At 39.3% G+C, this 13,659-nt stretch overlaps 1 protein-coding gene across 2 annotated transcripts in view; it reads left to right on the plus strand.

Annotated features, from left to right (window-relative positions):
* LOC129775219 (uncharacterized) overlaps window positions 1-13,659 on the plus strand; it is a 50,863-nt gene that overhangs the window by 1,079 nt on the left and 36,125 nt on the right. For both annotated transcript variants that reach the window (XM_055779636.1, XM_055779637.1), the window contains exon 3: window positions 422-775. In XM_055779636.1, the coding sequence (XP_055635611.1) occupies window positions 422-775 (354 nt within the window). The remainder of the gene's footprint in view (window positions 1-421; window positions 776-13,659) is intronic.

Genomic DNA, 13,659 nt, shown 5'->3' on the forward strand with positions numbered 1-13,659 from the left:
CGCGGTTGGCCATTTTATGCCTTTTATGGAAGTATTGCCGATTTCGACTGTTTGCTGAGTGAAAATGCACCCCATCCGGGCTCTCACCGATGAGGATCGCTAATCCCTATCTGACAGCAGCACCGGAAGTACGGCTCGACCCATTTTAATTATATAATTTACGCATTTTAATGTCCATGACAACATGTGCGCAGTCCGTGCGCCATTAGCCTGTCTCTGCGCATCTCGGCGAAAAAAAGTCAATATTTTTATCCCCATGTTGCAGCCACTTTGCAAATGGACGGATCCAAGCAGACCTTTCATGCTCCATGCGTAAACAACAACCGAGCAATTAATCACGTTATTTTTTTCTCTATTGCATGTTTCCCACACCGACACACCACAATGGACCGTTTGGAATGCAATTCCTGCTCAACCACAGATCAAAGACAAACCCTCGCTCAACCTCTCAAGGTCATCGGTTCCCAATGGGCTCCTGATAATGGATGCTGCCGATGGCAGCAGTTGTGTGGTGACGTCACAAAAGTTTGCGAAAGGAACACGATTCGGGCCGATGCTGGCACAGAAGTCATACACGCCGATCAAGAATATACCTTTCCCACTGGTTCTGTTCTCCACGCCGTTCTACTATGGGAACGAGTTCGATTTCGATTTGCAGACGCTGCTTAACGGTCGGAACGTGTATCTGGACACGAGGATTGAAAGCAAGTGCAACTGGATGATACACGTTAGCCTGGCACGATTCTCCAACGAGCAGAATCTAATCTGCTACCAGGTGAGTGTTCGTGTTACCGTCACTCACCAGAAGGCTTCATTCAATTCGGGGAGGCTGGACGTTCTTAGAGCATTTTTTTTCTGTACATATTATTATTAATGCAAAGCTTAGGTTAGGCATATCTCTACACATTAGCTCCCATTAGTCTTATGTTTCTATCTTTGAACCTCGAAATATTCGCTAACGTTCACAGCTCGAGGGGAAACATAAAACGCAAAACGAGCAGAATAAGCGACCTTTGTTGTTTCGGGCATAGAAAGATTCTTAGAATAATCCACAGAGGAGATTCAATACTTATCGCTAGCGACAGCTAACTTACATGCATGTGTGGCATTTACTTCGCAAATATTCTCTTTTCGCTATCCCCCTTCGTTGTTTCTATTCTAGAGGCTGCATAAGTTGATCATTATTGATAGCTCTGTTCGGGAAAGCACACAAATGGACAGAACAAATGTATGGGGAAATGGGAATGCTTCCAACTTTCATCATTTTAAACCATATACAGACTATGGGATTGTAATGTATAGCATATCAAACAAATCTTAGAAAATTTATGATTCGATTGGCATGCAACTCGTTAAAATCCGTTCGCAGCAAAAATAGTTATTGACATTAACTTTTTTTCATAAAAACGTGACCAGTTTTCTGATTTGGCACCAATAATGTAAGACGTAGTCCTACGTCAAAACATAAGTGCTGGTTGAGATTTCTAGGCTGAAATCCGAACATTTGTTCCGTGAACCTAAGACTGCATCAGCAGCGAGAGCAGTGGGGTTCAATAAGCCATCAGTGAACAATAGAGTGCCAATGAATGTATGGGAAAAAATCGACCCTAATATTTCAAAAAGTTACCCTATAAAAAATGTTCACCACCTCGAAAAAACACCCTATACAAAATATCAGCTCAATTGGACTTAAGGGAGAGTGGCACAAAGCGGTCAAAGTTTGAGTTTTTTGAAATCGAAAAATCACCCAATCACCAAATCGGGGTTTGCGAAAAAAAAAATTGATTCCAAATGTCTTAAAATTGCAGATGATCTAGTGTCATCTCGAAAAAAAACTTTTTTGTCAAAAATCGACACTCTGGGACTTTTTTTTTTCGGAGCACGAGACGAAACGTATGGTTTAGGGTACCAATGAAATTAGTTATCTCGGTTTTTTATTCGGAACTTGTTGCCAAATGTTGATTTGCACGATAATATACCCTATTCAAAATTTATTAGTGTTGCAGATGCAGAATTAGAGTTTTTTGAAAACCGAAAATAGGGGTTTTCAAAAAAAAAAATTGATGCCAAATGTCTTAAAATTGCATGCCACATCGAGATTAACAGTTATCTAAAAAAATTTTTTTTTAAATCGACTGTTCAGACGGGAAAACGACCAAGTGCCAGAACAAAATTTTTTTTTTTCGAGATAACAGTAAATCTCAACGAGTAATGCAATTTTAAGACATTTGGCATTAATATATTTATTTTGAAAACCTCGAATTTTGGTAATCTTTCGGTTTTTCAAAAAAAAAAAAATTAAATTTTTACGTCTGTGACACTGATAAATGAAGTTCGAATGAGGTAATATTTTGCAAAAGGTATATTATCGTGCAAATCAACATTTCGCAGTTCCGAATGAAAACTCGAGATAACTAATTTCATTGGTACCCAAAACCATACGTTTTGTTTCGTATTTCGTCCCAGAGTGTCGATTTTTGATAAAAAAGTTTTTTTTTGAGATGACACTAGATCATCTGCAATTTTAAGACATTTGGAATCAAAATTTTTTTTTTTCGAAAACCCCGATTTCCTTTACTCCCCCTTGGGTGATTTTCCGATTTTCAAAAAACTCAAACTTTGACCGCTTTGTGCCACTCTCCCTTAAGTCCAATTGAGCTGTCATTTTGCATAGGGTGTTTTTTCGAGGTGGTGAACATTTTTTATAGTGTAACTTTTTGAAATTTTAGGGTCACATGGTCACATTCATTGGCACCCTATTGTTCACTGATGGCTTATTGAACCCCACTGCTCTCGCTGCTGATGCAGTCTTATGGCGGGTTTACATTAGGGATATCTATAGCTATAGATGGATTTATTCACGTGAAAATAGGTGTAAACGGGGGAGAATAAATATGATACACTTATTCGAGGTATATATAACTTGAATAAATTCAGCAGCTTGTGAATTTCTCACTGGTGAGAAATCACTAAAGTTGGATGCAGTTCTACTTCAGGTGAATAAATTCACCTAATGGCGGGTTTACATTAGGGAGATCTATAGCTATAGATGGATTTATTCACGTGAAAATAGGTGTAAACGGAAGAGAATAAATATGATACACTTATTCGAGGTATATATAACTTGAATAAATTCAGCATATGTAAACGCTTGTGAATTTCTCACTGGTGAGAAATCACTAAAGTTGGATGCAGTTCTACTTCAGGTGAATAAATTCACCGAAAATATGAAGATATTCATTATAGAAGGTCACGCTAGTGTAAACGGTTGATGCGATTTCTATAAATCTCATCATATTTCTTCACATGAATATATCACTAGTCTAAACCCACCCTTAGGTTCACGGAACGAATGTTCGGATTTCGGCCTAGAAATCTCAGCCAGCACTTATGTTTTGACGTAGGACTACGTCTTACATTATTGGTGTCAAATCAGAAAACTGGTCACGTTTTTATGAAATAAAGTCCCAGAGTGTCGATTTCTGACAAAAAAAATTTCTAGATGACACTAGATCTCGACAATTCATGCAATTTTAAGACATTTGGCATCAAATTTTTTTTTCGAAAACCCCGTTTTCTTTTACTCCCCCTTTGGGTGATTTTTTGATTTTCAAAAAACTCAAACTTTGACCGCTTTGCGCCACTCTCTCTTAAGTTCCATTGAGCTAATATTTGGCATAGGGTGTTTTTTCGAGGTGGTGAACATTTTCTATAACTTTTTGAAATTAGAGATGACCATTTTCATTGGCATCCTACTGAATAGTCACGATCTTGATATTATGTTCCTAATATATATCTTCCTTAGAAGCCCGCTTCACTTCCTCGAATGCACTTGCCCATTCTCTTGTCCCTTTCCTATGCGTAAGCAGAACTTAGCACTCAATGACATCAGTTCACTACAGCAGCTACACTAACTTCCTAAGAAAGCACTTATGGCCCAAGGATACTCAAAACACATCACCTGGGTATAAAGTTATTACAATCCTCTACAAACAATGTTCCGGACAATGTGGCAACGAATGAGGAAATGCTATTTTTATCTATAATATATTCCTGTAGTCATATATTTATTTGACTTAGGCTTATATTAATGAAGATCTTAACTATTTAAACTTGTGTTTAAAAATGATAATTGATGACTTTTTATCTTCTTCTACATAATTGAATAAACAGAAGAATAATGTAGTAATTGCTTAACAGGTTCCGGATTCTAGCACGTTTCCTCATCTCACCTGTAAAGGATACAAATTAATACAGGAAACGGGCTTCCATTTGATGTATTAAAAGAGATAAGATGATATGCTATACATTACAACTCGCTAATCCCTAAACAGTTTAAATTCATGAAAACTGGAAGAACTTCCTTTTTTTGCATACATTTGTTCTCCCGATTTGTGTGCTAACCCTCTCCGTATTTCGAATGCTTATGACTTGAACATTTCTTAACATATCGGAAAGATGTCTGCATCAATTGATAGGAAATATTTCTACGCGTCTATCACAATTGATAAAATGTTATTTTTCATGAGATGAACAATTGAACAGCTGTAAAATGTCAAGCGTTATCTAAACGCCCAAACTACCAAGGGTTAATTGGCCCGATTCACAGTTTCCCCAACACAAACTTCAAAATCGATGTATCTGTGGAAATCCGCTTTGTAAATATGCATGCAAGTCGGGGGGTATTTTTGTTCCCACCAAGCTGCGTTTCCCTAACACGGACTTCAAAATCAATGCGCTTGGGGGAATCCGCTTACATGTAAATCGGGGGTAGTTTTTGGTGTTGAGTACTTTTGTACTCGCTTGTCGTTGTGCAGACCGGAATATGTTTCCCTAAAACGTTCTTTTAAACCGAGAAGCCCGGTAAATCGTCATTTCAGATACTAGAGGTGAATGAACTCCCGCGGTTCGAGAACTACGTAAACATGAGATGTGCAATAATTTCAGAGGGAAATGTAAAATACAATGATTGTTTGACAATTTTTCCGTTCACATATTTTGGTAGTCCTAGGCATCATATCAAACGTAAAAGGACGTTCATCAAATTTATTTGTAACGGAGAACATAATCTATTACAAAAATTTTCATGCATTCTAGAATAATATTCGAAGTGGTAAACAAGTGGATTGCATAAAAATTGCGTAGTTCTACGTCGAAAACATTCGGTCGTGTCCTAGATACAACCCCTTACAATTTTTTTTAATTATTAAAACAAACTACCTTCTTAACCTATTCTCAACCTAAACCTATGAAATTACTGTACAAATGCCGGACAAAGAAATGCTCGGAATAGGAGCACCTCTCCAAGTTTTTGAATATATTTGTGGAATTTCACTTCCAGGGTATCCAGGCAGGTTCTTTCGCGAGCCTCCGTTGTTCTCGCCCAGGGAGGCAGATTAAGAATTATCTTGAGGAACTTGTTCTGAACTGAACGCGCTGGAGCTTCAGTCTGTCTGTGTGTCCTGGCATCTGGAAGCAGTTATGTGTCACAAATCACTCTGTACTGCAAAAGACACGGTTGCATTGGAGAGAATGTATCATGACATCTAGTAAACTGAGAACTAGGGTGCGGTAAAATAAGCTTTATGATGGATCTCAATGTCAGATTTTTTGATGTAGAAGAGAAGGAGGTGATGGATCGTTACATGACATCAATGTTCTTGGGACGTTCCCAAGCATCAGATCAACTCGTAGTCTTTAAAGAAAGCGATAGACGACACCAACGTGAACTGAACATTTTACGTGAGCTACAACTGGAATTTAAAAATGAAAAAGAAAAACTGTTTCATTTTGAAGGGATTTTTTATTAACAAAATCGAGCTAGTTAATTCAACCATTTCGAAATTCTCACTTTCTTTATCTAGAAGACAATAAAAACCCGAAGAAAGAAGCTCTTGGACTGAAACGAAAAAAATGAAAAACGCACAGAATGAAGTCCAACGATTGCAAAAAAACACTTCGTAAAAATCGTTTTTTTTCAATGAAATTGATCTGAATCAAAATGAAAATGACTCGTTTTGTACTAACGTTTATCCATTTATAAGGCAAACTAGGCAAAGAATCGACTTCAACTTCAGAGAACATAATCCTTACATGAAGAAGAATACATATTTACCTTTGATAAAAATTTAGTTATTGAAACAGTTAAAAAAGCGGGCCAATAAATTTGCCCATTAACCCGAAAACTCCTATTTGTCGTTGCCTTGTAAATTTCGACGTCGATGACCCCTCGAAATCATGTCAAATTGAGCTAATATTTTGCATAGAGGATTTTATCGTGCAAATCAACATTTTGCAGGAATATCCACTGTATCCACTGAATGTACAGTATGCCATCAGGCGTAATCAGTTGTCGACGCTGGTTGTAAGACTAATATGCCCTCATATGCCTCTTTTAACCCCTTCCCGTTCAACATCGAGTCTCACTCGTGGGTACATGCATAACATAGGGTGCTAGAACGCTCAGCAGAATAGCGAAATCACTTGATGTGTGACGTATTAAATAATACGGGAAGGGGTTAATTCCACTTTTTTAGAAAGACGGTCCGGAAAATCCGGTTTGGAGAAATGGAATAGAATGGAATTTTCAATTGAAAACAACGATCGTCATTTAACATGTGAAACTGAAACTGACATATAGGCCATTCAAATGCTAATGAATATAGCCCATTCGAGCATCATTTGCTTATGAATGATAATATCGTTTTTTTTTATTATCTCCAAGCACTATCGTAAAATTCATCTATTCCGCCAGCGTAATCTGCTTTCCACGTGTATTCAGTTCTTCTATGCTTCATTCGTCCCCAAACAGTGCCCATGGTGAACGACCGTTCGTTCACTCTTTTTGGCGAATTAGTTCATTTGTACCGTTCGCGAATGGTTTGACCCAGGGTTGCCAACGGTAATTTTCGAAAATCAGGAAGAATGAAAATAATAATCAGGAAGCAATCAGTACTGCTCATGTTGGGTGGTACGGAAAGTTCGGGGGATTTTTGGGAAAATGAATGCATTATTTTTATTATTCAACTAGCTGACCCGGCAAACCTCATCCCACCCAGAATAGGTTTTTGTTATGAATACTTTCAAACATTCACGTTTTTTTAACAAACGAACGTTCAACGTTCTAATTGACCCTTTACAATTTTATTTTACTATAAGTTTCCTAGTACTTCTACCAAAACTCGTCATTATAATATTCTCGTATAATATTCACAATTATCGTTCAAGATTCTTCAATCACAAATAACATGTTTCTCCGTTTCATGGAATACATGTTTGATATAAAAATATAATAAAATAAAAACAGCTCAAATCGGGCGATTCCTTTCTCGAGTTTTGTGCACCAACACATTTGACGATCCATTTTTATTTGTATTGACAACGATCATCGAATGGACTAACAAGGCTTATTACGGTGTAATTGTAGAACATATGGGAATTTTACGCATTTTCCCATTTTTCTTCAGTGTTTTTCATTTGTCACTAGCTGACCCGGCAAACTTCGTCCCGCCCAAAATTTGTTTTTTGCTATCAATAACTTCAAACATTCACGTTTTCTTACTATGAGCAAGTTCATGGGTCCAATCGCAGAACTGTTCATTGATTGGTCTTCTATTCGTCTCCGTTGAAATTACTTTTTACTATGAAATTCCTAGTATTTCTAACAAAACTCATTATAATATCAGATTATTTTCAGACACAATTCTCGTTCAAGATTTTTCAACCATTTGCAAATAACACGTTTCTCCGTTACATGGAATGAATGTTTTATACAGAAAATATGATAGAATAAAGACAGCCCTAAATCGGACAATTCCTTCCTCGAGTTCTGCATTATCAACACATCCGTCGATCCATTTTTTTGGTATAGATAGAAGAAAATATAGGAGTGCATTTCATCACATTAAAATCCATTTCCAGTTTCGAACAAAGGTAAATTTCGCTAGCGCAAACATCAAACGGACTAACAGCACTTGTCACTATATAATTGTAGAGCATATGTGAATTTAATTTTCCGAATTTTCCCTTTTTCCTTCAGAGTTTTCCGAAAATTTTCAATTAACATTAGAAGGGGGGGGGGGGGGTGGAGAGTCTAACCACCATAGAATTATTTATTGCACCCTAAAACCTCCATATGCCAAATTTCGTTTCATTTGTTTTATTAATTCCCGAGTAATGTAGAAATTTGTGTTTAATTTGTATGGCAGCCCTCCCTTACGGTGGGGGGAGGTGTCTCAAACTATCACGAAAACCTTCCCCGGCCCCAAAAACCCCTATATACCAATTTTCATGTTGATCGGTTCAGTAGTTTCCGAGTCCATAAGAATCAGACAGACAGACAGAAATCCATTTTTATATATATATAGACTAGCTAACCCGGCAAACTTCGTCCCGCCCATTTACTTGATTAATTCTCGAGTAATGCAGAAATTTGTGTTTTATTTGTATGGCAGCCACCCCTAAGAGAGGGGGGAGGGGTATCTAACCACCATAGAAACATTCATTGCACCCTAAAGTTTCCATATGCCTAATTTGGTTTAATTTGTTTGATTAATTCTCGGGTAATGCAAAAATTTGTGTTTCATTTGTACGGCAGCCCCCTCTAAGAGAGGGGGAAGGAGTATCTTAACACCATAGAAACATTTATTGCATCCCAAAACCTCCACATGCCAAATTTGGTTTCATTTGCTTGATTAATTCTCGAGTAATGCAGAAATTTGCGTTTCATTTGTATGGCAGCCCCCTCTTTGAGTGGGGGAAGGACTGTCTAACCATCATAGAAACATTTATTGCACCCTAAAACTTTCACATGCCAACTTTGGTTTCGTTTGATTGATTAATTTCCGAGTAATGCAAAAAATTGTGTTTCATTTGTATGGCTCTAAGAGAGGGGGAAGGAGTATCTTATCACCATAGAAACATTTATTGCATCCTAAAACCTCCACATGCCAAATTTGGTTTCATTTGCTTGATTAATTCTCGAGTAATGCAGAAATTTGCGTTTCATTTGTATGGCAGCCCCCCCTTTGAGTGGGGGAAGGACTGTCTAACCATCATAGAAACATTTATTGCACCCTAAAACTTTCACATGCCAACTTTGGTTTCGTTTGCTTGGTTAATTTCCGAGTAATGTAGAAATTTGTGTTTCATTTGTATGGCAGCCCCCCCTTAGAGAGGGGGGAGGGGTCTCAAAATATCACGAAAACCTTCCCCGGCCCCAAAAACCCCTACATACCAATTTTCATGTCGATCGGTTCAGTAGTTTCCGAGTCTATAAGAATCAGACAGACAGACATCACTGCATTTTTATATATATAGATATTTGGTTCGAATATGGTTGGTTGAAATATGTGTGATATTTTTATGGTATGACACTCCTCCCTTCCCCTTCCAGAGAAGGGAGGAGTGTCATACCATCTAGAAATATTTATTGTTTTGTAAAATCCTCACATTCAAATTTTGGTTCCATTTGTTTGGTTAGTTCTCGAGTTATGCAAAAGATTGAGTTTCATTTGTATGGCATCCCCTTTTCCCTATCGAGAAGGGGAGTGTGTCGAATCACCATAGAAACATTTACTGTCCTCTAAAACCCTCACATGCGAAATTTAGTTTCATTTGCTTAATTAGTTCTCGAGTTATGCATAAATTTGTATTTCATTTGTATGGCAGTCCCACCTTTAGGGAGCGGGGAGGAGCAGTGATGGTAAAAAATCACATTCAACGATCAATAAATAAGTATATTCCTCTAGTCGGATGTTTTTAAATCACCCCCAGCAGGCGATGCTCTTTTATCCTTCATATGTACATAGAGAGAATACTTGGAACGGTGAGCTACCAAGATCTCACAAAAAGCAATATGAAAGAGGAATACCCACTGTATGCACTCTCGAAGCATTACTTCTACTACTCAAGGCTACTCGTGAGTGCAAGCCACAAACGATTAATCCCATCCCATGGAGCGGATGATGAGTTCTTGATCGGAAAGTGTACAAGAGACGATCAACTGAAATCTCACGACACTCATCGAGGGATTTTTAATTCTCTATTGCACTGACCGCAGTGAGTGGCGTGTCGATTTTATTTTGCTGTCGTCTCCCGCCCGATAAACAGCAGACGGGAAATGGATGCAATTGATTAATTTTATTACCAGCAGATCTGGGCGAATCCCATCCCGCCCAAAATCGTTATTTTAGATTCCAATAATTCTGAACATTCACATTTCTCTTCAAATATTTTTTCTGATAATAATTTAATTAGTGATTTCACGAAACACTTTTCGAATTCAATGGAATTTAATATCTTTTTTAATTTGTAGATAAAACGGATCACATATTTGATTATATTGGTTGGTAAATGACTGGACTAAGCGTACCATCGGTACTTCGCGTACCTGCAGGCATAAAATAGACCCCATTCGTGGTCCTTAGCTTCCTGTCCAGTAACTCCTATCCCTACCTCCCCGTGGTGCCGGCTGGGGTACGAGTAACCATAGTGAAGATCGGGTAACCAACCCCGGTGGGATCTTGGTCGTATGCTGACAGGGAAGGGGGCCTATCCGAGCGTCTGTTCACCATGGAAGTGCGGCTCAAAACAGCGTCTGATCCCCATGTTAGGGGCGGCTGATCACTGTCTTCGTGCCAGCGGGGACTCTAAAAAGAGCTGTGCACGACGGTCCTTCGGCGAGGGGGTTGGTGCAGGCCCTGCAAGCCATCCGTAAAAATAAAACGCACAGGAAAATTCACAAAGAAATTCGAGACAGAACAATCGGACTAGACCCACGCAAAGAACACGGACTAGAGATTGGAAACTCGGAACATGGAACTGCAAGTCTTTCAATTTTCTTACGAATACCCGAATTCTTTCGGAAATATTGAGAGCCCGCAATTTCAACATCGTAGCGCTGCAGGAGGTGTGCTGGAAAGGTTCGATGGTGCGATCGTTCCATGGTGGATATACCATCTATCAGAGCTGCGGCAACACACACGAGCTGGGTACAGCTTTCATCGTGATGGGGGAGATGCAAAAAGTCACAGGAGGGTCGTGTCCGAGACACGACCACATAGTTGACGTAGGATTCCGTTAGGCTATCTGTTGATTTTGCATATGTTTGAAGAATTACATCGTAAAACTCTTTGATAATGATTTGTTGGCCATGAAAAGGGCCGTTTTGTTTGGTGTGGGTGTGGTGTTCACTCCACCAGTGTTTACCGAGTGATGATGACACAAGGATGGTAAACAGTCGTTGGATGGTGCGTATCAGATAAAAGATACCGAAGTGGAACGAGATATGATGAAAACTGCCCTTTGTGCTCCTAGACGAGATGGCTCCTGTGTTATGTATGAATGAAATAAATAAAAGAAAAACATCAATGTAATATAAGATACTACCGAACACAATTATCAATTTTTTTTTATATAGGGGAAACTCATTTGAAATGGAAAAGGTAATTTTCTTTTATATTTTTTTACTTTCTGGGTGTTTATTCAACCCAATGCGAATTTTAATTGGACAACAACAATTAATACTATATGTAGAGCATATGGAAAATCACTTTTTCTAATATATCTTCACTTTTACAATTTTTCTGCAGTATTAACTTTCCTTGGGTGAAAATGAACACAACAAGATTAAACCTAACGATCCGTTCGCGAGCGGGAACAAACCATGGTTTTTATTTATTTAAATTGAAATAAATCATTTTATATATCAAGTCATTTTTAACACAGCTGCTACCATACATGATACTCCCACTTGTGCTAAATTTTTCACAATGAACGATCGATCATTGATAAGAAATTTCACGAAGCAACCACAATTCAAGTTCCAAATTAAAATTTTATATGCTAGAATTTATCGTATCACTCACCTCGCTTGCAATATAAAAATGCCCCCTACATGCATATATTTGCAATGCCGATTTCCTCAGGCACCTTGATTTAAAATCTCTGTTAGAGAACACATTTCGGTGGGAAAAAAGCTCCCCCTACTTTCATGTATTTGCAATGGCGATTTCCCCCAGGCAGCTTGGTTTTGATGTCTCTGTTAGGGAATACATTATGGTAGAAACGAAAGCTCCCCCTATTTTCATGTATTTGCAATGTCGATTTCCCCCAGGCCGCTTGGTTTTAATGTCTCTGTTAGGGAATACATTTCAGTAGAAACAAAAGCTCCCCCTACTTTCATGTATTTGCAATGCCGATTTCTCCCAGGCAACTTGGTTTAGATGTCTCTGTTAGGGACCCGCCGCATGTGTCGTCAATTTCGACCAATCAGAAGTGGTTATTTCCGTTAGGATAGGAGTTGAGATTTTTCAATTGTTCGATAGTTAGTTTCATGACAAATATTATTTACTTCAATATAAAAAATTGTTATGGAGTGCCGAAATCGATTGACGCGAAAATCTCATTCATCCATCATGAAATGACTGAGCAATAAGCGTTTGAAATTGGACAATTTTCACGATGTGCTCGATTTTCGATTTTCAATTTGTACCCCAATATGTTCCCGAAAGACGTAATCCTACGTCAAAACCGTAGGTTGGTGGCCGATCAATGAGAGAATGTGCAGATGAGAGGCCACCTCTTCAATATCAGCATTATCAACGTCCACAGCCCCCATCTAGCTAGCACCGATGACGATAAAGAAGAATTCTACGCGCAGCTAGAGCGTGAATACGATCGCTGCCCAAAACACGACATCAAAATCGTCATCGGTGATTTGAACGCTCAGGTCGGCCAGGAGGTGGAATTCAGACCGGTAATTGGTAGGTTCAGCGCTCATCAGCGAACCAACGAAAACGGCCTAAGACTTATCGACTTCGCTGCCTCCAAGAACATGGCCATACGTAGCACCTTCTTCCAGCACAGCCTCCAATACCGTTACACCTGGAGATCACCACAGCAAACAGAAACACAAATTGACCACGTTTTGATCGACGGTCGGCACTTCTCGGATATCATCGACGTCAGAACCTATCGTGGCGCTAACATCGATTCAGACCACTACCTGGTGATGGTCAAACTGCGTTCTAAACTGTCAGTCGTCAATAACATAAGACACCAGCGCTCACCACGGTACCACCTACGACGACTACAGGAGCCGAACGTTGCTGCAACATATTCGCAGCGTCTTGAAGCTGCGTTACCGGGGGTAGACGAACTGGATGCTGTTCCCCTCGATGAATGCTGGAACTCCTTAAAATCAGCAATTAGCAGCACAGCAGAGACCGTCATCGAGTATGAACAACGAGGACAACGGAACGAATGGTTTGACGACGAGTGCCGAGCGCTCCTGAACGAGAAGGATGCAGCACGCGCAGCCATGCTGCAACGAGCGACTCGACAAAACGTGGAACGATACAGACTGAAACGAAGGCAGCAAACACATCTCTTTCGGGAAAAAAACGCCGCCTGGAAGAGAAAGAGTGTGAGGAGATGGAGCTGCTTTATCGTTCTCGAGAATTGCGGAAGTTCTTCAAGAAACTAAACGCCTCGCACAAAGGCTTTGTGCCGCAGGCCGAAATGTGTAGAAACAAGGAAGGAGGCATCTTGACGAACGAACGCGAGGTGATCGAAAGGTGGAGGCAGGACTACGATGAACACCTGAACAGCGCGCAGACGGAGACCTAGACGGCGTTGAGGAGGACTACACCGGTGCAA

The sequence above is a fragment of the Toxorhynchites rutilus genome, chromosome 3, assembly GCF_029784135.1.
Source record: "Toxorhynchites rutilus septentrionalis strain SRP chromosome 3, ASM2978413v1, whole genome shotgun sequence".
Taxonomy (NCBI): domain Eukaryota; kingdom Metazoa; phylum Arthropoda; class Insecta; order Diptera; family Culicidae; genus Toxorhynchites; species Toxorhynchites rutilus.